At 41.8% G+C, this 27,363-nt stretch overlaps 2 protein-coding genes across 8 annotated transcripts in view; both read left to right on the forward strand.

The window, feature by feature from the left end:
* Positions 1-72: 72 nt before the first annotated feature.
* Positions 73-13,413, forward strand: LOC139563336 (lysosomal acid phosphatase-like). Its single transcript, XM_071381967.1, has 11 exons — positions 73-240; positions 2,328-2,423; positions 2,668-2,754; positions 3,211-3,363; positions 3,512-3,610; positions 6,097-6,186; positions 7,944-8,076; positions 9,274-9,362; positions 9,857-9,963; positions 10,999-11,174; positions 12,742-13,413. Exons 1-11 carry the CDS (start codon positions 154-156, stop codon positions 12,870-12,872), a joined length of 1,248 nt encoding a protein of 415 aa, XP_071238068.1. The 5' UTR covers positions 73-153; the 3' UTR covers positions 12,873-13,413.
* A 4,761-nt stretch (positions 13,414-18,174) lies between these two features.
* Positions 18,175-27,363, forward strand: part of LOC139563032 (protein kinase C and casein kinase II substrate protein 3-like) — a 36,742-nt gene continuing 27,553 nt past the window's right edge. For 2 of the 7 annotated variants that reach the window (XM_071381279.1, XM_071381284.1), the window contains exons 1-2: positions 23,015-23,142; positions 23,388-23,466. The gene's annotated coding sequence lies outside the window, so the exon portion shown is untranslated. Of the gene's footprint in view, positions 18,218-23,014; positions 23,143-23,326; positions 23,467-25,185; positions 25,666-27,363 lie in introns of those variants that run through there. The other 5 variants (XM_071381281.1, XM_071381282.1, XM_071381283.1 and 2 more) reach the window with 5 other exon arrangements.

Here is a 27,363-nt window from a genome sequence, read left to right on the forward strand (position 1 = left end):
TATAAGAGGGTTGTACTCCAGTCTAGTAGATGGCGGTAATGCTTTTTTTATTGGATGGCAACTGCCGTTAAACCTCATCGAAGAAGGAGTTTACAAATATATTTTTAAGGTTGTATTGTATAGCTACTGTGTTCAAGTAACCAGACGTTGACGATGGACTCCACTGTACTGCTTCTATTGACAATGTTCGCTCTTTTAGGTAAAGTTGTTGGAGACAGAAGACTGACATTTGTAACTGTGGTGAGTATGCTGTTAGACTTACGTTTCCCTCACTAACTTTAAACATCAGCTAATTGAGCAGCTAACCGATCGCTGCAGCTGTAAATAGCCCATCCAATCTACCTAGCACATCCCATATTGTTTTTATGTACTTTTCTGCTCTTTTGCACACCAGTATTTCTACTTGCACATCACCATCTGCTCATCTATCACTCCAGTGTTAATTTGCTAAATTGTAATTACTACGCTATTATGGCCTATTTATTGCCTTACCTCCGCACGCCATTTGCACACACTGTATATAGACTTAATTGTTTTATATGTGTTATTGACCGTACGCATGTTTATTCCATGTGTAACTCTGTTGTTGTTTGTGTCGCACTGCTTTGCTTTATCTTGGCCAGGTCGCAGTTGTAAATGAGAACTTGTTCTCAACTAGCTTACCTGGTTAAATAAAGGTAAAATAAAAACATACAGTTGATTTGCAAGTTGACTTGTTTAGCTGAAGTTCGCCAGCTAGCGTTAATTTGTGTGTGCTAATCTTGTTTGTTTAACGTTAACTGGCTAGATACACAGTCGTCTCTGACGGTCAGTCTTCTCTTTGCCAGTTCACTTATTGTGTAACATTAAAGTTAGCTACTTACTAACTCGTTAACTACCTAACATAGCTAGCTGGAATGTGTAATGTTACCAAAAGAGGAACTAACGTTAGCTAGCAACATTGTTTTGCTATAGGCTAGCCTTCGCACTGGTAAACAATATCGAGTCTGGACAGTTAGTGCTGTGTAACGTTACCTAGATAACGTTAAGCTAATACGGTTTCACTGTTGCCTGTTTTAGGGCTGTACAAGCTAGTATGTGACCTCAATGACTATTTCACGTAACGTTAACTAGCTGACTAATAAGGTCACAAATAATAAGGGAAAAAAATTGGATGAACAGCAACACTGGATTGTTGCTATGGTGACTTTGCTCTAGTAAGTGTGGCTATTGTTAGGGTTGCGAAAGTTCAACTGAGATAGGAACAATAGTACACCTGAACTTGGTTAAAATAATTGTTTAATTCAAAAGTTAATAAATGGCAAATACATTTTTGGTATATACGGGTCCACTGCACCACCCCGCAGGGTGGTAACAGAGAAGACTCTTGTTACTGACAAAGACATTATAATAAATACTCATGACAGAGATAGTTCCCACTTCCGAGCCGGCCTGTCAGAGTAGAGACTGGGCGTGGTTTAGACTCACCCAGCCTATCGTTGATGTTGGCACATAAGCTAGTCCTAGCCCCTTTGCGCTCTCTGTTGTCCCGTCGCTGTTGCTGTGTAGATTACGCTTCTTCACCCCAAAGACTGGGGTCAGACAGCTCTGTAATATTGTCTGAGCTATTCACACCTGTTATACAATGTCCACTGTTCTCGCTCAAGGCTAACTACAGCTTCCCAGCTTCTTATCTGAGCTAACTGTTACTTTCGGCACACACACACAGACACCCAGGCGCCCAGACCAACAGTTAGCTAATATTCAATCACATTTAATACAGTTGCTAATCACGTTTGTTATAGTATTCAATCACATATGATATAGTTGCTAATCACGTTTGTTATATTATTCAATCACATATGATATGGTTGCTAATCACGTTTGTTATAGTATTGGGTTATAGTCCATTGTACACCACAGTCAGCAGTCTCATGATTCAACCCCTCCTGTGTCTCTCTAAGATTAGCACAGTCTCGGTCACACAGTACAGCTTCACACTACTGATACATTTGTTGCTTCTCTCCTTTTAACACACACACATTTCAGGCTGATATTCATGGTTAGGCCCTGAGCACTGGTAAGAGTGAGAACAATGGAAAATGCAGGTTCACAAGAGTCAGCAATTCAAACCTTAATACATAAGAAGCCCTACTAGCTTATAGTTAGTTAAGCATGTCAAAAAACCTTTATAAAACCCCACACTATGTTAATGCAAGACAAAATACACATTGATTGAGTTCAGCCAAATTGTGGTGTAGGATCCTGCTTGTGCCGGACATGGGGAAAGCTAGTCCAACCAGTTTGTCACTTGCCTAGAATATCATGTTTGGGATTTTTTTACCTAGCTCTACCGCCATGGTGACCGATCCCCAGTCAAAGCCTACCCTACTGATCGCTACCAGGAGAGCTCTTGGCCCCAGGGCTTTGGACAGCTCTCGCAGGTAAATTTTAAAAAGTCATCAAGGACTGAATAGCACTAGCCTGAAATCCAGAACCTGTTTTGCTAACATTCAACTCCTTGAACTCAATGTCATGCGAAAGCTATATTTAGCATGACACTGAGTGGAATGATACCTCAAACAAACTGGTACCCAAGCTAGAATAAGTGTTGAGGAAGAATCCTGATGCACTGACGGGTGTGGTTCTTGCTGTACTAATAACACACCGTTTCTGGGATCTCTACAGGAAGGAATGAGGCAGCACTTTGAGCTGGGACAGGTGCTGCGGAAACGCTATCAGGGTTTTCTAAATGACACTTATGACCGACGTGAGGTAATTTATGGTTTAGTTCCTTGTTGAAACTATGATGGTACTATGTCTCACACACTCATTTCAATTAGAAATGCCAATTGGATCGTGTGTATCGCCCAGGTTAAACAAACTGTGGACTCTTCCAAAAATGCACTAGGCTCCTGAGTGGCGCAGCGGTCTAAGGCACTGCATCTCATTGCAAGAGGTGTCACTACAGTCCCTGGTTCGAATCCAGGCTGTATCACATCCGGCTGTGATTGGGAGGCCCATAGGGCGGCACACAATTGGCTCAGCATCGCCCGGGTTTGGCCGGGGTAGGCCGTCATTGTAAATAAGAATTTGTTCTTAACAGACTTAAATAAAGGTTAAAGAAGAAAAATCTAAGTAAAACCAGCTCAAGGCTGTAGCCACTGAACTGCAAAAAGAAGTATCTTGTTTCAATGATAACCACTACCCCTCCTATTGTTCTTTGTCTAGATTTCTGTGAGAAGCACAGACTATGACCGGACCTTGATGAGTGCAGAGGCCAACCTGGCAGGATTGTACCCTCCCAATGGGTCACAGGTCTTCAACCCATCACTGGAGTGGCAGCCTATTCCTGTTCACACTGTGCCCCAGGATGAGGAGAGGGTGAGCAGGGTGATGAGGTCTTGGGTGATATCCAAAGATGGACAGCAGCCACAAAATAAAGAAATTCTGAATATGATTTTGTTTTAAATAATAAGTTATTGGCTACCTCCATACTAATGTACACATCTAAAATGTCTATCTATTTCAGCTTTTGTCGTTTCCCATTCCGGGTTGCCCTCGTTATAAAATCCTCATGAATGAGACTGAACGCACAGAAAAGTACCTCAACATGACATTTCTATACAAAGTAAGTGGCACTGCAGTCACTGGAATTAAGGTGATGACTGGCTAGAGACGTATTCTTATGAAATGTGATTACCTTTTGTTAACTGTCTGCTATGGTTTGAGTCTTCACAATTCATCTTTAGATTCATCACGTCCCCTAACCCCGCTTGACCTAAACTCATGTAATTCTCAACATAGGTGCCTCCTCACAAGGATCAGATTTGCCTCAGGGACCCATAAGGTCTGCCATGGTGGATTTTCCACCATTTTGAATATTTAGAAAAACACTAAAAACGCTACTCTTCTGGCACCTAATGCACAAAACTTGATATGTGGCATCTATGGACAAAGGTCTCTCAATGCAAGACTTTCCAGACTAGTACCTAAAACAACATGGCCGCTATTGACCAGTAAATATTCACATGGGCATGGTCTGGCTTATAAATGCATATACAGTGCATTCGGAAAGTGTTCAGACCCATTGACTTTGTCCACATTTTGTTACACAGCCTTATTCTAAAACGTATGGAGAATTTTTTATTTATTTAAATCCTTATCAATCCATACAATACCCCATTTTTTACTCGACACAATACCCCCTTTTTTTTTGCAAATGTTATTCAAAATAAACACATGCCTTATTTACATAACTATTCAGACCCTTTGCTATGAGACTCGAAATTGTTCTTAGATGTATCCTGTTTCCATTGATCATCATTGAGATGTTTCTACAACTTGATTGGAGTCCACCTGTGGTAAATTCAATTTATTGGACATGATTTGGAAAGGCACACACCGGTCTATATAAGGTCCCACAGTTGACAGTGCAAAAACCAAGCCATGAGGTCAAAGGACTTGTCTGTAGAGCTCCAAGACAGGATTGGCACAGATCTGGGGAAGGGTACCAAAACATTTATGAAGCATTAAAGGTCTCGAAGAACACGGTGGCTTCCATCATTCTAAAATGGAAATAGTTTGGAACCACCAAGACTCTTCCTAGAGCTGGCCACCCAGCCAAACTGAGCAATCGGGGGAGAAGGGCCTTGGTCAGGGAGGTGACCAAGAACCTGATGGTCACTCTGACAGCGCTCCAGAGTTCCTCTGTGGAGATGGGAGAATCTTCCAGAAGGACAACCATCTCTGCAGTACTCCAGCAATCAGGCCTTTATGTTAGAGTGGGGAGACGGAAGCCACTCCTCAGTAAAAGGCACATGACATCCCGCTTGGAGTTTGCCAAAAGGTACCTAAAGGACTCTGACCATGAGAGAAACAAGATTCTCTGGTCTGATTAAACCAAGATTGAACTCTTGGCCTGAATGCCAAGCGTCACGTCTGGAGGAAACCTGGCACCATCCCTACGGTGAAGCATGGTGGTGGCAGCATCATGCTGTGGGGATGTTTTTCAATGGCAGGGACTGGGAGACTAGTCAGGATCAAGGCAAAGATGAATGGAGCAAAGTACAGCGAGATCCTTGATGAAAACCTTCTCCAGACTTCAGACTGGGACGAAGGTTCACCTTCCAACAGTACAACAACCCCAAGCACACAGCCAAGACAATGCAAGAGTGGCTTCGGGACAAGTCTCTGAATGTCCTTGAGTGGCTCAGCCAGAGCCCGGACTTGAACCCGATCGAACATCTCTGAAGAGACCTGAAAATAGCTGTGCAGTGACGCTCCCCATCCAACCTGACAGAGCTTGAGAGGATCTGCAGAGGAGAATGGGAGAATCTCTCCAAATACAGGTGTGCCAAGCTTGTAGCATCATACCTAAGACTACAAGCTGTAATCGCTGCCAAAGGTGCTTCAACAAAGTACTGAGTAAATGGTCTGAATACTTATGTAAATGTGATATTTCAGTTTTAATCAATTTAGCTAACATTTAAACCAAAAAAAAACAACTTTTTGCTTTGGCATTATGGGTATTGTGTGTAGATTGATTAGGGGGGAGAACTACTTCAGAAATTTTAGAATAAGGCTGTAATGTAACAAAATGTGGAAAAAGTCAAGGGGTCTGAACTTTATGAATGCACTGTAAATCAGTCAAGGATATTTGTGTAGTAACAATTTATTACACGTTGCAAACACTGTCAAGACTCAACATGTACAAGAACATGTCGACTACACAGTGGCGCTAGAACAGGCACATGTTTACATCGCTTGATCTGTTTGACTCCGAGTGATCATTTGGCACACATGCTCAGGGATATGAATCTAGCTAACCCACTTGATATCTCAGATACCACTGGCCCGATATTGACGAAACTTGGATGAATGATGCGTCTTGCCTTAGAGATCCATCATTTACAAAATTGCACTGATTGGCCTAGGGGGGCGCAGCATCATTTGTGGGGGACAACATGTTTGCTGTTCCATTGTTTCTACCTTGTTTTGAATTTCTTCTCCATCACTTGCCAACCACACATGTTGAGCTGTCAAAGCTGTGTCGACAATCTTAACTTTGAATGCCCCTTGTCTAGATTATCAGTGTTTGATCCTTTGCTTTTAAAGGATCTAATAGCGATGATACGGGAGAAAACTGGTCTGAAGAACACCACCATTGAGACTGTTTGGAGTGTCCATGATACCCTGTTCTGTGAGGTAAGCAGCTTATTACCTATAATAAACTCAGCAAAAAAAGAAACGTCCTCCCTGTCAACTGCGTTTATTTTCAGCAAACTTAAGTGTAAATATTTGTATGAACATAACAAGATTCAACAACTGAGACATAAACTGAACAAATTCCACAGACATGTGACTAACAGACATGGAATAATGTGTCCCTGAACAAAGGGTGAGTCAAATGTAACAGTCACCAGCTGCATTAAGTACTGCAGTGCATCTCCTCCTCATGGACTGCACCAGATTTGCCAGTTCTTGCTGTGAGATGTTACCCCACTCTTCCACCAAGGCACCTGCAAGTTCCCGGACATTTCTGGGGGGAATGGCCCTAGCCCTCACCCTCCGATCCAACAGGTCCCAGACATGCTCAATTGGATTGAGATTTGGGCTCTTCGCTGGCCATGGCAGAACACTGACATTCCTGTCTTGCAGGAAATCACGCACAGAACGAGCAGTATGGCTAGTGAAATTGTCATGCTGGAGGGTCATATCAGGATGAGCCTGCAGGAAGGGTACCACATGAGGGAGGAGGATGTCTTCCGTGTAACGCACAGCGTTGAGATTGCCTGCAATGACAACGAGCTCAGTCCGATGATGCTATGACACCTCCCCAGACCATGACGGACCCTCCACCTCCAAATCGATCCCGTTCCAGAGTACAGGCGTCGGTGTAACGCTCATTCCTTTGATGATAAACGTGTATCCGACCATCACCCCTGGTGAGACAAAACCGCAACTCGTCAGTATAGAGCACTTTTTGCCAGTGCTGTCTGATCCAGCGACGGTGGGTTTGTGCCCATAGGCGACGTTGTTGCCCTGGCCACATTTGCAGTCCTCATGCCTCCTTGCAGCTTGCCTAAGGCACATTCACGCAGATGAGCAGGGACCCTGGTTTTTCAGAGTCAGTAGAAAGGCATCTTTAGTGTCCTAAGTTGTCATAACTGTGACCTTAATTGCCTACCGTCTGTAAGCTGTTAGTGTCTTAATGACTGTTCCACAGGTGCATGTTCATTAATTGTTTATGGTTCATTGAACAAGCATGGGAAACAGTGTTTTAAACCCTTTACAATGAAGATCTGTGAAGTTATTTGGATTTCTACAAATTATCTTTGAAAGACAGGGTCCTGAGTTTAGCTATAATTCCTTATAGTTGTATCACATTACAGAATTTCCACCGTACAGTTTGCCATAAATCATGCAGATTGAGTCAATGTTAAACTTTTAAGTTAGGATGTGAAATGTTTCTACAGCCAATGTTTTAGCTAGTGAGGAACCACAGTGGTTTATGGAAGTGAAAACAGAACTGTGAGCCTGTGGCTACTCAGCCTTGTGACTGTTGCGACGTGAGGGAAGTCATGCTTCAGTCTACTCTGGTCAGCTGAAATCAACCTACCATGTATAAACATTTGGGAAGGGCTGGGGAGACAAAGGCTGCAATGTGGTCATTGATTGTCTCCAGACAGATCAAAACTATTTATTTGTATATCACGAAACTTGTTAATCAAGAAATGTCGCCTATACCTACTTTCATTTCGTTGGTGGTTATTGTTAACCTTGTTTTATTGGATGTTCTACACTGTAATTGTAGCAATATCATACTATTTTACTTTAGAGACAGACAACAGCATGTAAATTGAAAGGTATTATTATCTTACTAACATTGTTGTGTAGTTTCACCTTTATTCAGTGTCATGAGCATATTGGAGGTTTTTCGTTCACCACCCATGTCATTTCAGGCAAGGCACAACATGACCGCTCCTGACTGGGTGACCCCTGAGATCATGGATGATCTGAGGAAGCTCAAGGACTTTGGCTTTGAAATCCTGTTTGAGGTCTACAAGCATCAGGAGAAAAGCCGTCTCCAAGGAGGTAATGCCAACTGTCAGAATGGGAAGGGCAGAAATGTGTTTCAGCTTAGCCATCTACATTTCCTTTTGTACGTGCTATTTAGTGATGGCCAAGGCTGCGGAGCCGTAGGTAACTGTCCCGTCCCACCTCCTTGGTTTCCTTTTCCCCACAACTGGGCCCAGTTTTTAAAAAGTTCTATCTGGATTTCATCTGTCGGATAGGTTTAAATGTATAGAACAGATTAATCATTGACTTGAATGGAGACTCCTGTTCTATTTTAATGCGTTATTCCAATCCGATTAGCCGAAATCCGGATAACTCTTAAAAAATTCAATGGGCCCTGAAGATTCCGAATCACGTTCTGCGCATGTTTCGTCACCACTACTTTACTCCCAAATATGTGGTCACCCTCCCTTTATTTTTCTCATTGTCAATCGTGAAATTATAATTATTCAGGTTTTACTGGTGAAACGTCCAAGCAGCATTTGCATACCAACCATTTGATCTCAATCAGATTCATGGGGATAAGCATTTAGATCTTCTTGTTGGCTTGAAGTAGCCTACAGTGAGCACATTTTTGAGCATATTGTTTTAACAAATTAGCATGTTTCAGTCAAAGCACACATTTTGTCTTGTGGTGTGCGCTGCTGAGTCTTGGCCACATGAGAGAAATGTGACCGTTCGCACAATGAGGTGGTGTTTGTTGTCTTACAGCAATGTTATACAATGGTATTATATTAAATTCTGTTATGTAGAATACTATCATTATGCGCTCTTGCAGACATTGATTCAGCTTTGATCTTACTTTAGTAGACAACACCATTCGCCAGAGAAGCCTGTGCGACTGTGTGTAAAGTAGAGGGTCCCGCACATGCGCAGAAGCTTCGGGATCTTTAGCTGTCGGGAAGAGGGGTCCAAAAAAGTTGGATCGGCAGCCACTCCGTTTAGTTACTGCATTTCTTCATATGGCCCTCAAATATATGAAAGGGATTAGAGATTTGAATATGCATTCATACATCTTTGGTTTAGTACGCTCATCTCAAACGATTAAACTACTTTGCACATCATCGAGATGAAGACTAGCCCCACAACCACCATTGAAGTCAGCTGATGTTTTATGTAATGGCAATAGCACTGAAGGAATGAGATAAGAGATGGTAAATCTTCTCATTGTCTACTTAACTGCTAACTATAGGCTTTTACTACTCCATTAAATAGGTGTCCTCTTGGGTAGAATTGTAAATAACATCTCGGAGTCTGCTCTTCCCGGCTCTAATCGCCGTCTGAAGATGATGATGCTCTCTGCGGTAAGCTTTTAAATCTTGTGCATGATCTCCTTTTTACGTGGATGCCTTGGGCTGTTTGCTGCAAATTGTTCATCTAATGCAGGGACGGGCAACTGGTGGCCCACTGTAGGCCTGTGGACCAATTTCAAATTTGGGGAGGGGGGGGAGACTCAGAAGGTCTCAACTTACTGTTTAGAGTTAGAATAATAAAATACACAAGGTAGAATTTTTACATTTGGTCGCACATCAGCAGTCACTCAATTAGCCCATGTCAGCACATTTTTGGGGGTATTGAAAGTTAGTCTAGCGGCCAGTTATCTAAACTTGTAGTAAGCATGGACAAATTACTGACCGGGTGGGGCCATTGCTCATCAGTTATCATATTATTAACAACTGCATTTTCTCTCCGCCCCATGGCAAAATGTGTAGAATTGCAGCAATTAAAATGGCAACATTTTCACTCCGCCCCGTGGTAAAATGTGCCGAATGCATGAGTCTTTTGTGTTACTTTTCAGCATGACACCACCGTTGTGGCTTTGCAGTCGAGTTTGAGTATCTTCAATGGAAAGCAGCCGCCCTATGCCTCCTGCCACATATTTGAACTCTATCAGGAAGACAACGGGTAGGTTGTACCGTGATGGAATAAGACCCTTGTTAATAGCTATACCAAACTGTGTGTAGTTATATTATACTGTGCTATCTTGTGAACTGGCTCAGATAAGCAACGTTCGGTCCCCCAAAAAATATGTACAGTACCAGTCAAGTTTGAACACCTACTCATTCAAGGGTTTTTCTTTATTTTTTACTATTTTCTACATTGTAGAATAATAGTGAAGACATCACAACTATGAAATAACACATATGGAGTCATATAGTAACCCAAAAAGTTATACTACTACTGGTGGTTTCTTTGCAGCAATTCGACCATGAAGGCCTGATTTCACGCAGTCTCCTCTGAACAGTTGATGTTGAGATGTGTCTGTTACTTGAACTCTGAAGCATTTATTTGGGCTGCAGTTTCTGAAGCTGGAAACTCTAATGAACGTATCCTCTGTAGCAGAGGTAACTCTGGGTCTTCTTGATGGTTTTTGCGACTGCACTTGAAGAAACTTTCAAAGTTCTTCCAGTTTTCCTGGATTGACTGACCTTCATGTCTTAAAGTAATGATGGACTGTTGTTTCTCTTTGCTTATTTGAGCTGTTCTTGCCATTTAATATGGACTTAGCCCTATTTGGTAAAATACCATCTTCTTCTGTATACCACCCCTACCTTGACAACACTACTGATTGGCTCAAATGCATTATGAAGGAAAGAAATGTACTTTTAATAAGGTACACCTGTTCATTGAAATGCATTCCAGGTGACTAACTCATGAAGCTGGTTGAGAAAATGCCAAGTGTGCAAAGCTGTCATCAAGGAAAAGGGTGGCTACTTTGAAGAATCTCAAATATATTTTATTTAACACTGTTGTTTTTGGTTACTACATGATTCCATATGGGTTATTTCATAGTTTTGATGTCTTCACTATTATTCTACAATGTAGAAAATAGTAAAAATAAATACCTTGAATGAGTAGGTGTGTCCAAACTTTTGACTGGTATTTTATATCTGATTGAGATCTGCTGTCAGTCTAATATAGGAAGTCTATCCCATCTAGATCATTCACAGTGGCCATGTTTTATCGCAATGACACCACAAGAGCGCCTTACCAACTGGCTATACCTAGCTGTGACCTCTTCTGCCCCCTGGAGGACTTTGTGCGCCTCACCAAACCATCCATCCCAGAGGATTGGGACAAGGAGTGCATGGTTGAGTCTCCTACAAAGGATACAGGTATGATGGGAGTAACATGGGCCGTTTGATAAAGAGCCTTGAAGCAATAGAATGTGTTGAATAAGGGTCATTCCACTTTAAAGGGATACTTCGGGATTTTGCCAGAGGCTGTTTATCTACTTCTCCAGTGTCAGATGAACTCGTGGCTACCATTTTTATGTCTCTGTGTGTATTTTGAAGGAAGTTGCAAACTAGCATTACCCATAGACTGCCAGTCATTGCGCTAACACTAGTTAGCATTGGCTTGCGAAACTACCTCTAACTTCCTTCATACTGGACACAGATACATAAAAATGGTATCCACGAGTTCACCTGACTCCGGGGAAGTAGATAAAGGGCCTCATTTTAATTCATTGCCTTGAATTAAAATGGTGCAAAGAAAGAGGATTTTGAAACCTACCGTCTCAGATTGTTCTGAAACGGTTTCTGTAGTTAGAAACGGATAAGATATTCATTCAACATTATTTTGTTGAAATGTAATTTGATCTCTGTGAAATTAACCTAATTTGGAAATTTTTTCTATTGATAGGGTTCATATATTCTATATAGTACCTCGCATCCAATTTGGACCAAACTTCTTCCTACCAATGAGTAAGATATTCAAAACAATTGTCAAAAGCCACCTATAGATCCCCTCCACACCAATACCACCCCAACAACAGAATACATTAATGCAGGGGTTCCCAAACTTTTTAGCTCAGGCCCCCCTTCCAGCATTGGGGAATATCCCGCGACCCCCCCCCCCCCCCCTGCGCATGTGAGTGCCACGTCTATTTCTATGGGCATAAGCACTGTTCATGACACACTGTTCACACCCCTCTTGTTGGTAAAGCTTATTTCCTGTTGTCATGTCTGTGTATTCATGTGATATTTGAGTGACTCAAACATTACTACAAAGTCTATGGGCTAAAACACCAAGCTAAAAAGCGTTAGCAGACATGAGCTAATTGATCTGGACATTTCTGACAAGTCATACATAGCTCTCTAAGGTATGCAATGACTGACTAACAAAACTGATAATGCACTACCCAATTTTGAAATTGCACCTTGTGCATTCTACTATTACAACTTTCAAGAGTAAGTTGAAAGCTGCACTGAGTTCCTGGTAATACCAGTATGTATGATGGGACATAAAACAAATAACTTCAATAAGTAATTTACCTGTACGGGGGGGAAGTACATCACCAAATTCACTGGGATTACATAGATGGATAAAACAATACTCAAGCTGCAGTTCAATACTATTTTTGGGGGGGGGGGGGGGTTCTCCTGTTTTACACATTGGTAGGAAGACGTTCGGACCAAATCGTATGTTGGGTACGATATTTATTCAATATATTATAGGAATCCTATAAATTAAAATGGCCAATTTTGGGTGCACCTGAATTTTTCAGAGATCAAATTATATTTCAACAAAATAAAGTTGCAGGAAAGCTTATATTATGTTTCTAACTGCAAAAACTACTTCAGAACAATCTGAGATGGTGGGTGTCATTGCTGAAGTGACATGGAACGATTAATAATGTGTGTTTGACATATCTAATGTGTCTTTCTCTGGTCCCATCAGAGGTGGTCATCGGACTAGCAGTTTGTGGCTGTTTGCTCTTCCTCCTTATCGTCCTCCTGCTCGCTGTGCTTTGTCGGCAACGTGATCCCTCCAACGGCTACAGTCACGTTCACAATGAGATTGAATCTTGACAAAAGTACAAACTCCACCGTAGGCAGGATTCATGGGAGAGTGAAGATGTTGTTTGAATGCCTCCCAGCTCTGCCCCCTGGTGGGGGATGCAGGAAAAGGGAACACTAGACTCCTTTTAGTGCAACTTTTTTAACTTTTTAATTTTTTTTGATTTTTCCTTCAAAGGGGACTGTGACCTTTCACCAAAAATGCACATGCACTTACTGGGGAGGACAAAGGTTATCTAGTCTTCTAGTGAACTGTTGTCATGGTAAGTATTCTTAAGCTTGTGAATGAAGTTGGCTACTGCATTTGGACAAAATTGGCTTTTTTAATGTTTTCAATTACTACTTGTACTCATGGGTCCAAGTCACCTGACCAGCGTTCTTACAAAATGTGGACCACTGGATGCTTCATGCTTGTTTGATGGAGAGTAATGATCATTGTGACACTGAACCCGAGGACTGCTTGTGCTTCATTCTCTCCAAGGAACAGATTTTGGCCGACTGTACTGCGCATTCTTTCTAGCAAGTAATTTGATAAAGAATGCTATTCATTTCCTCTGGTGGTGATTGTCATGGTACTTGGAGAAGCCTTCACATCATGGTAGTCTTGGTAAAGGCTTTGCTCTATATGTCAGAGGCATGTACTAACAAGCCTGTCATGCTTTGTGCCTAGGGCTGTTAGATTCAATTTAAGGCACAGTAATTCAGTTATTTGCTGAAAAAGATACATGTCTATAAGTGTGACTGCCCTCTTTCTGCTCTTTTAAAACTGCCTCTGAGGTTTAGACTTTTTTTTTTTTAGGAACAAGTGATTACTTCGTTTTTTAAATTTCCACCAAAGTAAAAAATAAATAAAAAATACATTATAATTATTACAATATAAATACAGTATAATACCTTTTAAGTTACTGAGTGCAGTGTTCACAACCTGAGGGGGCTCTCCGCTGAGTTCCCATCAAACAAGTCACTCCGACCAAGGTAAAGACAGATTCAGGCTGGATATTCGACGGATATCCACCTGTAGTTTTCCTTACATCCACCAACCGCAGTTAGGAACGGTCAACATATTGACAAATCACATTTTTCAAATTTCAATAGCTTTTTAACCATTACTCCTAAAAATTTCAAAACTGGTTCTAGCTAACCCAATGGCATAGACACACATTGCACACACTTTTTTTTGGTCAATTTACATCTCACACTATTTTAAATGATTTATATATTTTTTTTAAATTTCAATAGCTCCTTGGTCATGTGACCTGACTTAAAACAAGGTTCAGAATGTACACTCAGCGGGCCTACACATTGCACACCCTTCAGTTAGTCCATTTTAATTTCACACGATTTCACATGAATTTTGTATATGTTCTAATTTCATTAGCTCCTTGGTCATGTGACCTGACTTCAAACAAGGTTCAGAATGTCCAATGACTACCCTTGTATATTGCACACTCTTTAGTTTGTCCATTTTCATCTCACACGATTTTACATGTAATGTGACCGAGTGACCTCAAACTACTTTCAGAATGTCCACGGACTGGCGGAGACGGGCGCCACGAGGCATCCAGTGCGGTAATGCGGCCGATCCCGGAGAAGCTGGCGGGAGCCCTGGAATGGGTTCGCCACGAGAGAGGGGCCCAAGCCCTGGAAAGCGTTGCTGTTTTGGTGCCGCCCGGAGAGCTCTCCCTGGCTCTTGAAAGTCCGGGGGAGAGGGTGTAAATCTCACGCCAGGCCATATTACTTTACTATATCCGCAGCAGGTCTCCAATGTGAACAGCCTCTGGGATGTTATAACAATGTAGGTAAGGGAAGTTGGAAAAAAAGATCTGTAACTTCGGGATAAGGATTGGCTCTAAGGGCTGGGTCGCTCGAGCTGGGGTGCGAAGTGGGGCTGGGCTCGAACCGCGGCTGGGGGAGCAGTCCCTCCGTCACCCTCCTTTCACCACCATTTCATTGTGTGGCCCATCTCGCGGTCTCTTGTGTGTGGTCTCGCAAGGATCTGCGTGCGGGGATTCGTCGGGGTGGTGTCCACCGGCGGACCGGTGGGGGGTTGGGTCCGGCGATTGGTGGCGGCAACTCTGGACGCGCGCCGGGCCCTTCTCGCGGATCTCTCCAGCTATGGCGCTCGCCTGCCCCACGCATTGTAGGTGGGGAGGTCTCCTCTACGCTCACTAGACTTGAGTCGGAGACTAGACCCAATGGCCCCGCAGTGATAGGGCATTGCATGGATCTGGCTCATGCCCTACGAAGTGGGGAGAGGTATCCAGCTTGTCTGGGGAGGGAGGCCTATGTCTGATGTGGGTAGTACCATCCACGCCCAGGGATTTGTACGTAGCAGAGCAGCTCACTCGCTGCAATCTATTGAAAGTCAGCCCTCGAGCCAAGCTTTTGTCGGGGACGGAAGGTGTCTTCCTCCACCATCCTCCTTTACTTAAGGGTTAACAGGTGCACGCAGAAGGGCCAGGGGCCAGACGGTGTGAGAGAGCCCAGGCAGGTGGGTAGAAGGCATCATTGGGCTCTGGATAGGTAGGAGGCTAGGTGGTGGTCGCCCATCCGCCCGAGCCCGTCCTATGGTGGGACTGTGAGTCCGGTTGGGACTCGCTGTGGAAGTCAAAAAGGTCACCAGGTGCAAGAGGAGGCCTCCCACATGGGGGCAGCACTCAGGCTGTGGAGGTTGGGTTGAGGACTGAGCAGGAAAAAGCAGGCGGGTCACCAGGTGCACAGAGCTTGTTTTAGGTTACCAGGTGCACAAGGAGAACTCCAAGGTGGGGAGCAGTCTGAGTCCAAGCAGGGGCGGCCGGACTCGGGGGGCTGGGGGAAGCACTCTGGCCATGGATGTTGGTGTGGGGACTGAGCAGAAAAAAGCGGGCGGGTCACCAGGAGCACAGAGCCTGTTTTGAATTACCACGTGCACAGAGCCTGTTTTGACTGTAGACGTCTTAGTAATTCCAGGGAGTAAGCTATACTCTTAAGGCCAATGGAAATGGGTGTTGACCGGGTAGGGAGAGTAGGTGTGGAGGCCTGGAGGTATGTAGTTCCAGGGAGTAAGCTATACACACTCAGGCCCAGGGAGAGGGCGGGCAGGGAGTATAGGCCTAGAGACCAGGAGTCAGAGGTCACCAGGTCAATAGGGGGCCTGCCTGGAGGTCAGGAAGGCCCAAGTGAATAGGTGTGTGAGTGACACTGTCCTTCAGGGGTGCAGAGCAGGCAATTTAATGTAAAATCATGTGAGATGAAAATGGACAAACTGAAGGGTGTGCAATGTGTAGGCCCACTGAGTGTATATTCTGAACCTTGTTTGAAGTCAGGTCACATGACCAAGGAGCTATTGAAATTCAAATGTAAAAAAAGTTTGTACATTGTTTACGCTCCCTAACTAATTCAACTAGGAATACAAAATGCTGCTCACACATGTTTATTAGCTTTGCAAAGTGAATTAATGTCCAAATCGTGAAAATAATACCTGTGCTGTAACACAAAATAAAACAATGAATAAAAGTCCAATGTTGGTAGTGACTGCCCATTACTGCTTAACACTTATTAACCATTATTTATTCATATTACTTCACTATAATTTTAAATGCTCCGCACTACCTGTAATTTAATTGTGTTTTCATGGGCAATGAGTAATTATAATAGTGCCTATTGGGGGGGGGGGGGGAATACTGACCCAAATTGAGCCCGAGTAAATGGAACGTACAGTAATTCTCTTTTTATCCACTTCTCTCTATGCGTAATCTGACCTTGAATTTAAACATGAGAATAGCATGCGAGTCACCCGGTATCAAAGAAATGAAAGTGTGACACAGATTTAACAGATACGCTGTATTCTGACTTTGACTTAATTCCCCTCATCATTCCACCACCTTTACGCGCAATTAATAAGGTCGAGCAACCTGCCGGTTCCAAGTGAAACAACATCTTTCTTTTTCTCAATGGAATTAACACAATTCTCCATGCACTGTAATTTACAAATTGATAAGAGCTAGGAAAATTAGTAAACTATTTGGGGAAGGGGATTGTAAATCTAAATGACAATTGTTTTTGATCTATTTTACTTGGAGATAAATGTGACACCAGTCATATGGCAGCAAAGTGAAGCATATTACCATAATGTATCACCTTTTCCACAGTGAAGTTTATGAAATGCTGGCTTTATAACCTTTTCAGGGATGAAATTTGGAGAGCCAAGCTGTAGACCTCGTAGCCATTCGCAAATGACCATATAGCGCCAAACCTACAGTTGATTTATGATTATTAGGGTAGATTTATAGCTCTACTGTTCAACCCCTATTGTACACTTTTCTCACCTTCCAATATTTCATCGATGTATCAACTGAATATGGCAACTTTCAGGATGAATCAAACCACTGTATTTTTTATCCTCCCATATACTTTGTGCATAAAAGCTCTCCAAACCGTTTTTTTGTATTATTCATAAATACTTTCCTAACCCTAAATAATATACAATATCAGATTTTTAAAGCTACCATTGTGGTAAAAATGTTCACTATATTTTAGTGAGTCTGTCAAGAAAATGTTACGGTAAGGTGAATTTAGAATAAGTGAGACACTTTTTGCATTTCCAAATTGTTTTTCGACATCTATCCAACATATTAGCTCAACACGTAACATTTGTAAAATCCTCAAGATGTTTCCTAATGTCACTGATTTACCATGTGCTTTGTGGGGTGGGTTTCCTGTTTGAAGCTTGCTCTACATCATGTCAATGAAGTGATGTAATTTTGATCATGTGGTTTCTCTGCAGGGGCTTAGTACCAATAGTAATGATTTTCTCTTGTCAGAACAATAAATACATACGCCAATATTAAGCTGTCCCAGTTTATGTCCCACTCTTTCTGAATCCACACTACACCAAATTTTAAATGTGATAAATGTGCTGAAAACCCTATTGAATGAACTTTTCGAGAAAATTTGTTGAACAGCAAGTGGGAGGGTTTTCACCAGTTGAATTTAACTTGCCTAGTTAAAGGTTCAATTTAAAAAATGAAATGTAATCAACTCATGCAAGGGAACCACACCTGCAAACATTTTTGCCATGCTGAGTTATCCGGACAAATTGGGCTAATTTGAAAACGATGTCGCGGGTGAAAATGTATTAGCCGCAGGTTTTTGGCCTATTTCTAAATTGCACGTCGTCCGCCATGGCATTTCTCTTAAAAATATAGATATATTTCATTGTGACCTGCTGCTGACTGTCTGGCAGTGACGCAGGCTGCTGCTGCTGAGTTAGTGAGGAGGGCCAGAGGGTGGGGTGTGTGTTTGTTGAGGGAACATTAAAGTTATTGGCTGAGTCACGTAAGCGAGAGGAAAGAGAGCAGCACAACCTTTTACCAGTTGTAAGTAGGCTATTTAGATTGTCATTATGGAGACACTTATTTCCAACCCTTTTTCCATAAAACATAATAATACGCAAGAACTAATGCACATGAATAAATGGAAACAAAGCACTGGAAAACGACTTGGCGCACTAGAGCGCATTACGTAAATTCGCTCGGAGGTGGTTTCAACTGCATTCTACAGTTGACTGCTTAGAGAATACGGTAACGAGCGAAGGGCTTTATGCATGCTCAGTTCTTTGGTGTCGGGGTCAGCCCGAGTTGAAATTTGAAATGGTAGTTATGGAACTCTCTTGTGTGGTTCTTTTGCATGGGGAAAAGTCCTCAATTAAACTGACATTAGGCTAAATGTGGAGAATTATACATTTGCCTCTGTTGGCCATCAAGTAGACTTAATGTATATGCCATTGTAGGCTACCATTTGATCAAATACATATGTTGAAATGTTTATCACTGGAGTCATCAATTTGTGCCACTTGTGTAGCCTACCAGGAGTTGGCAAACCAATTTAATTTTACATCTTTGCTACATCTTGTATAAGCTACTGTAGACTATCTGAAATGACATGTAGGCCTATCAGGGGCTATAGGCTACCTGCCTTTAGCTAAGCAAACTATGGCAAAATTGAATTTAGTCTGTAGCCTATTGAAATGACAAGTCAATCTCACAAAAGGGCCATTTATAACAGTTTGTAGTCTTAACATCTGGCACATAACAGCACAATTGCCATAAAATAGCCTAACATTAGTTTATATTTATCCAAGTGTTTCTTGCTCAGAGATTTCGAGATCCTCTGTCCAACTTTCATCACTCAAACTCTCCTGTCAGATTTATCTATAGTTATGCACATGCCAAAGGGGATTTATTTACATTTATAAACCTGGTTCGAGACCTGAATGCTGATTGGCTGAAAGTCGGGGTATATCAGGCCATATACCACAAGTACGGCAAAACTTTACTTTTTACTGTTCTAATTACAGTGGTAACCATTTTGATAGCAATAAGGCACCCCGGGGATTTGTGGTATATGGCCAATATACCACGTCTAACGGCTGTATCCAAGCACTCCGTGTTGCATCTTGCTTAAGAACAGCCCTTAGCCGTGGTATATTGGCCATATACCATAACCCTTGTGCCTTATGTAATAAAAGAGTTTGAATATGTGGCAAGAGAAAATATAATTTGCCCTTATTAAACCCATCAATGGATGTCGATTCAACTTGTTTGACTGCTATGATTAAGCAGTCATAGCTTGCAATGATTATTATTTTAAGGGATGCTCAAATTTAGCTTCTACTGTCCTTACAAGTTACTATGATATTCCTTCTTAATTGGCTCGATAACGTTATGGGAAAAGGGTTTATTGTGTGTGTGTGTGTGTGTGTGTGTATATATATATATACACACACACTTTTAAGTACTACTTAAGTCGTTTTTTGTGGTATCTGTACTTTACTATTTATATTTTTGACAACTTTTACTCCACTACATTCCCAAAGAAAATAATGTACTTTTTACTCCTTACATTTTCCCTGACACCCAAAAGTACATTTTGAATGCTTAGCAGGACAGGAAAATTGTCTAATTGACGCACTTATCAAGAGAACATCCCTGGTTATCCCTACTTCCTCAGATCTGGCACTCACTAAACACAAATGCTTCGTTTGTGAATTTTGTCTGAGTGTTGAACTGTGCCACTGGCTATCTGTAAATTCAATAACATTTGAAAATAAAATCGTGTTGTCTGGTTTGCTTAATATAGGACATTTTAAATGATTTATACTTTTACTTTTGATACTTAAGTACATTTAAAACCAAATACTTTTAGACTTACTAAAGTAGTATTTTACTGGGTGACTTCATCTCAGGCGCCGCTCCAGACGGGTATACTAAAATGCTGGTTCGAGGAGTTAGCAAGGTAACTTTGGTCGGCTGTGAGTTCCACTGGTCATACGAAAGTGGCTCACCTTTTTGACAGGTACATTTCTATGGCAACGAATCCTTCAGAACTAACCAGAGGGGTATCCTACGAAGCAAGCTAGATCTACTCAGGGTTTTCTAAAGCTAACCAGCTTCAGTTAGCATCACATTCCAACTCAGGCTTCTTCCCGGACTACGACTGGATATTGCTCACCTGCCTGCCGCTAACTAGCAGGCTTGTAACTGACGCTTGTATGTCGCACATGGCTAGTTGAACACCGAACTCATCATTTTGACACAATGCTGAAACATCAATCAATGGGCAAGTCTGTGTCGAAATCAAAATGAAAGAACAATTATCGTGCAAATTCAACAGGCTATGGTGTGACATAGGCTTTCAGAAGTGCCGTCTTTATTTTATAACTTATCGTTAATGCCGTCTTTGGTGTGCTTATCAATGCACAAGCAAATGTTTTTCCCCACTCCTATCAATATTTGTTTATTTATTAAGTCATACAAGTGTTACTGTGCGTGAAGTTTAAAATGCATTCTGTCATTACTAAATGTGTAATATGATTTATTTGTTTACACAAAATACATTTGATTAATAAAATATGGAATCAGTCATCTTCCTCAAATGAAGGGGATGATGAAATCTTTGCAAACTGGAGGGAATCTGATTGAATTAGTCCTCAATTTACAGCTCAGCCATTTCATTCAGGCTAAGTGGAGTTAGCCTGGCGTAGGTTAGTTCTGAAGGATTCATTGCCATAGAAATTGACCTGGCTAAAAAGTGAGCCACTTTCATATGACCGGGTGCCCACACGACCCCATTACACATGGTCTGCGGTTGTGAGACCTGTTGGATGTACTCCCAAATTCTCTAAAACGACATTTGAGGCCGGTGATGGTAGAGAAATGGACATTAAATTATCTGGCAACAGCTCTGGTGGATATTCCTGCAGTCAGCATGCCAATTGCATTGTGTTGTGTGACAAAACTGCACATTTTAGAGGGGCTTTTATTGTCCCCAGCACAAGGTGTAATGATCATGCTGTTTAATCCACTTGTTGATATGCCACACCTGACAATTGTGCTCACTAGCAGGGATGTAAACAAATTTGTACACAACATTTAAGAGAAATAAGATTTTTCTGCATATGGAACATTTCTGGGACCTTATATTTCAGTTCTTGAAACATGGGACCAACACTTTACATGTTGCGTTTATTTTTTTGTTCAGTGTAGTTCAGCATCGTCCACATTGTACAGGAAACTTCCAGCGGCAAAAAAATCACAAAGCAATACATAGAATTTGTATAGCAGTCAAAGTGAAACCGCGTTGGGTTAAATTTGCTATATATAGTGCATTCGGAAAAGTATTCAGACCCCTTCACATTTTCCACATTTTGTTACGTTACAGCCTTCTTCTAAAATTGATTTTAAAGTGGCCTTTTACTGTCCCCAGTACAAGGTGCACCTGTGTAATAGTCATGCTGTTTTAATCAGCTTCTACATATATGACACCTGTCAGGTGGATAGATTATCTTGGCAAAGGAGAAATGCTCACTAACAGGAATGTAAACACATTTGTGCTAAATCATTTGAGAGAAATAAGCATTTTGTGCGTAATGGAACATTTCTGGGATCTTTTATTTCAGCTCATGAAACATGTGATCAACACTTTACATGTTGCGTTTGTAACCGTATAACTTTAAACCGTCCCCTCGCCCCGACCCGGGCGCGAACCAGGGACCCTCTGCACACATCAACAACAGTCACCCACGAAGCGTCGTTACCCATCGCTCCACAAAGGCCACGGCCCTTGCGGTGCAAGGGGCAACACTACATCTAGGTTTCAGAGCAAGTGACGTAACTGATTGAAACGCTACTAGCGCGTACCCGCTAACTAGCTAGCCATTTCACATCCGTTACACGTTTATATTTTTGTTCAGTATTTTTTTTTTTTTTAAACGTAGTGGGTGGGGATGTGTTCCAGGGAACATCACAAATCAGTACAGCTTTCTTCTCATAGAACAACCCCGTTGTGGTTTCCTCTTTTTCTTCATTAGCCTACAGTTGCTCGGGGTCATTGAAGGTTCACTCAACTATGTGTCTCTCCTATAACTTCTCAGGTCCATTTGATAGAAATTATTATTTCTGAGAAGTTATATGAGAGACACATGGTTGATTGTGCCTTTAATGTCCTCCAGCAACTGTGAGCTATAGTAGGTAAACCAGTAAACAGATCTGTCAGATTGAGAGGTGTGGGAGTGGTGTTTCTAGAATAATCTCTCTGCTCTAACATTAACACTACAGCCAAAGATCTGCATGTGATAGCCCAATGACTCCTCAAAGTCCCTCAGGGTGAATTAAGCATTATGTCAGAAGAGAAGGACATACTACAGCACTCTTCAGCATATTTCCAAAAGATTGAGGTCAAATAATAGTTCTACTGTATGTAGCCTACAGTTTAGGTCAATATCATCCATTTGTTTTTCCTTACTCATAGATCACATCCAACCTCAAATCATCTCACACTATTTGCTGTGGTCTGTTGAAGATTATTGTACTGAAAAAAGTATTGTCATTCGGCTACAGTAGCCTAATTTCAACAGAAACCAGACAAAATACTAATTGTGTGATTTACCTGATGACCTAGAGATGGTGCTGTTCACAAGTAATTGAATAAGGTAGTTGACCAAGCAACAATTGTTTGGCATAAATCAATAAAATATATTGATTCCACAGACACGTATGTTATGTCAAGTAGACTTGTAGCCTATGTGTTGAGTGATAATTAATGAAAAAGGTTTGATTCACATGGCCTGACCATAATTATCACTGTGAGCTAGAGACGTCTCTAGCCAGTAAAAGGGTTAACGCATGTAATTGGATGAATGGATATTGTAGTTCGCCACCGCGTCTAATTACACAGCGTTGGAGACCTCTCCAGAACATCCGGGAGGATTGCCTGTACCTACAGGCCCGTCGGATAGCACAAGGTTTGGGGCTTCTGTTGCACAGTTTCTGACTAAAGTACATTTAACGCCGATGATGATATTAGGCCTACCTCGTGAATTTGAAGGGGCAGGAAATCGAATAATTATAACTTCGTTGCAATGGCAGAGTGGTATCTACGATGGCCTTCACTTTCTTCGGGAAAGTTCTTGAGCGAAATTGTTGATGCACTCTCGGTTATGAAGAGAATAATATTGTTTGCATCTCTCGCCTATTTGGTTTGATCAAGGGATTGCTTTGGGAATTTTCACTCCGGAGTTGGTAAGCTTCTCCAGCGCCGAGTGACGAAGGATTTGAAGCTGCAACAGGTAGGTCGCAAACTGGATGGAAACAATAGTAGACACGTTCTATTCTATTATGGTCGCCAAATTGTTACAGTTTTGTTACAATTCGACTCGTGTTTGCGTTTGTTCCATTGTTGCCTTGAACAGAAGTTACATTGTCGATAATGACCTAGAGTTATCACCCAGGCTAGGCTAAACCATAGGCGTAACTACGACTCCATGAATGTAAGATCAAACATACATCGTGAATTGTGTTGATGGGTGACTATCTCACGGTACATTATCACATTGTTTGGATTCACATGTGATATCAACTATTATGCTACTGCTATTCGACAGCAAGCTATGTTGGAAAACATTCAAGATTTGTCGGTTTGTGTAAAACTGTGAAGTGAATTTGAGATTAATAAACGTTGTGTAGGCCAACTGACAGACAAAGCATTTGCTCAATCTTTTCCAATCGATCAACAATATGTCTATTAGTTGTATTGTTGAGCAGAACAACTGCCAATATCCATAGGCTAAGTTACACAGGATAAGTTGAGGAACCTCCTATTGAATATGCATTTCTCTGTTGCAATATGAGAACAACCCCACCCTTTTTAAAAGCAAGTGTAATTTCATAGAAATATAGATTTGAGTCGTTATAAGCACGACCCCTGATATGCCTGATCCCAGCATACTTTGACGAAGCAAGAAAATCGGTACAGAATATTTTAGAGTATGGCTAGTCTGATACTTGTGCTAGTTATTGTTCAGCAAAACTGCTTCCTTTATCCAACAGAATTGGATCTTATTCTGGTCTCATGTATTGCTGTGTAGCTTATATGTTTATCCTGGGAACCCCAGCCCTTCTTTGAGAACTGGTTTGGGAAACACTGGCCTGGACTTGGTACAATATGTTAATGTATGACACATCACATTGAGACAATGCCCTTGCCTAACTTTAAGGCACAATGCATTAGACCCTGTGTGTCTAATGTAGCCTGTTGTGGTCTCACACTTGCTGCCAAGCTTTCTCATTGCTTAAATAACCCTTCCTGCTGTTCTATCTTGAGCCGGGAGAGCTGTCATTGAGAATATCCTGCACCATAAGAACTGTGGTTTAGAAATGAGTAGCTAAAATAAGGCTGAATCAGCCTTTCCTTTGGCTTGTTTTGTGTAGGACAGTACTAACTGTACTTTAATTTAACTGGGCAAGCCAGTTAAGAACAAATTCTTATTTACAAATGCCTGCCTCTGCCAAACCCTGGTGACGCTGGGCCAATTGTGCACCACCCTATTGGACTCTCAATCACGGCTGGCTGTGATACAGCCTGGAATCAAACCAGGTTCTGTAGTTACGCCTCTAGCACTGAGATGCAATGCATTACACAGAACCCAAACCGGCGCGGCGCGTGCAATTGTGCACAAATGTATTTTTTAGTTATTTTACCTGAATTGCACAAGGACCTCTACTCACCAATTAATCCACACATAAAACGGTCAACCGAATCGTTTCTAGTCATCTCTCCTCCTTCCAGGATTTTTCCTCTCTTGACTTTATATTGCGTTTGGCAACTTTCATAAATTAGGTGCATTACCGCCACTGACCTCGTTCGTCTTTCAGTCACCCACGTGGGTAAAACGAATGAGGAGATTGCACGTGGGTACCTGCTCCTATAAACCAATGAGGAGATGGGAGAGGCAGGACTTGCAGTGCGATCTGTGTCAGAAATAGAGCTGACTTCTAATTTAGCCCTTGACAACGCAGACGGTCGTTGGCTCAGTAATTGAATAATATAGATTTCTGAATTTATTTTGAAACGCTCACACACACGACGAGAGTATTGTAATCGGCCTGTTAGACCGCTGCGCCACTCGGGAGCCGCAGTCCAATGATAGTTGACATTGCTTTTAACTCCTTCCTACATTAGATTATTCCCACTTACAATCCTTGAAACTAAAGTACAGAGATATTCAAAGTCGTTGAGGGCCTCAGTACTGCTGGTCTTCTTTTTTTCATTGTAGGCAACCTGTTTTGATTATTGACACATCAGAGATTTTAGCACAGATGACTGTATGCTTTTTTTTATTCCTTTGTTCTAAGTTATTGGACATTGGTTGTGGAACAAACACATCTTTGTTTCACATTACCAACACTGGGATTTGAGGCTCACTTGGCCCACTAGGGTAGGGTACATGGAGCTGTGCTGTGGCCAAACAGTGGATCCTTTTACTGGGGTAAGTGCTCCATGGAAGATTTGCAGCAGTGCAAACCATTGGGCTTGAATTGAGGTGGCATTTTAGTTATATTCTTGCGTGTGCAACTGACCAGCCACTAAATATTATTTAATCTTTCAAACAATCTAATAAGAGTATGAGATTCACCTCAGGAACTGTATACACAACATTAATTTGTAAACATTCCTGTATCACTTGGTGACAGTGGAGAACACTTTGCATCACTGTCCTATCCAGAGTTTTCCAAAAATCTGTCCTGCCCCCCCCCCCCCCTAGGTGCATATTTAGTTTTTTGCCTTTGCACAACACAGCCGATTACAAATAATCAAAGCTTGATAATGAGTTGGTTATTTGAATCGGCTGTATAGTGCTAGGGAAAAACCCAAAACATTTGGGGAAACTGTGCTATCTAGATCCTTTAGCCTGCCTGCTTATGTAATTAAGCCATGTCACTCATTGAAATAATCCATGACTTCAGTTGTCAGTGACTGACATGCCTGATCACTGAAGTCATGTGCTTCAGTGGAGGGCCCTCTGGATCTGTTCATTCTAAGGGATGGGCTTGTTCAACTAATTTACTCCATTTCTGATGGGCTACCTAGAACGTCAACAGAACGGTCAGATACTCAACGTGGGTTTGGTTTAGTATTAGCATCCTTGAGTGCAAAACAGTTTGAGTGGTTGGATCCCTGTTTGCGTGCCCCTAACATGTCTATCAACTTAAAGTAACTTGCAATAAATGTATGGATATCTGGAAAGCTTTAATTTAAGTAGAGGAAATGCAGTTTGTTGACAGGGAGGATGTCTCGGTTCTGTTAAGCGGCCGTATGAGAGAAGCGTGATTAATGTTAGCCTGATGTAGCGAAGCAATGTCTAATATGCCTTGGGGGGGCGGTGTCACCTGCTTTCAGTTTCTTTGGTCGTGTCTACACTTGACACTTACATGCGTCTTCTGCTATCAGAATTCAAAGATCGCATTGAAAAGACTGGTCTAGATGCACAATTTGCTTTGTTGTCTGATTGTGTTCAGATCTGGCTGACCACTTCAGGAGTTGTTCTGGGATGCATTGTTTGCGGATTTCTCCTCATTCTGGACAGAATCAGGCTACCGAAAGCGCATACAGTGGGCGACGTCATCAGCACTCCTCCCACAAGTCTCCAGAAAACTTTAGTTTTGGGACCGAGAGGCACCTTTCGTTACGTATTTTGCGGAAATACATTCCTAGAGTATGAGGAAAGTGTTTGCTGGCCTTATGCTATTCGGCTAGCTAATATTTAGAAAAACGTATTTTTGGGGGGGCTAGAGTTATGCTAACCCGTTTGCAATCCCTTTTAGCGTTGCTTGCTGGCTACAGAGGTTAGGGAAAGGGGGATACCTAGTCAGTTGTCCAATTTGAATGTATTCAACTGAAATGTGTCTTTCGCATATAACCCAACCCCTCTGAATCAGAGCGGTTAGCTGGCTAGGTAGCTACAGTAGTTACTACTGCCATCAGGTATTTAAAAAATGTGTTCCAATCCCTTGTTGAAATTGAGAATGTTTAGTGTTCACATGTATTTGTTTGATTTACAACTGCAAAGGACAATATTTTTAAATTAGATGTAAGATTATTCACTTAAGTAAAAAAAGGCCTGGACTAAATGATTCAATAAATATGGTTGAAAGCAAGTGATTCTCGTTCGTATAATTTCTCACCT

Source organism: Salvelinus alpinus, chromosome 33 (genome assembly GCF_045679555.1).
Source record: "Salvelinus alpinus chromosome 33, SLU_Salpinus.1, whole genome shotgun sequence".
Classification (NCBI taxonomy): domain Eukaryota; kingdom Metazoa; phylum Chordata; class Actinopteri; order Salmoniformes; family Salmonidae; genus Salvelinus; species Salvelinus alpinus.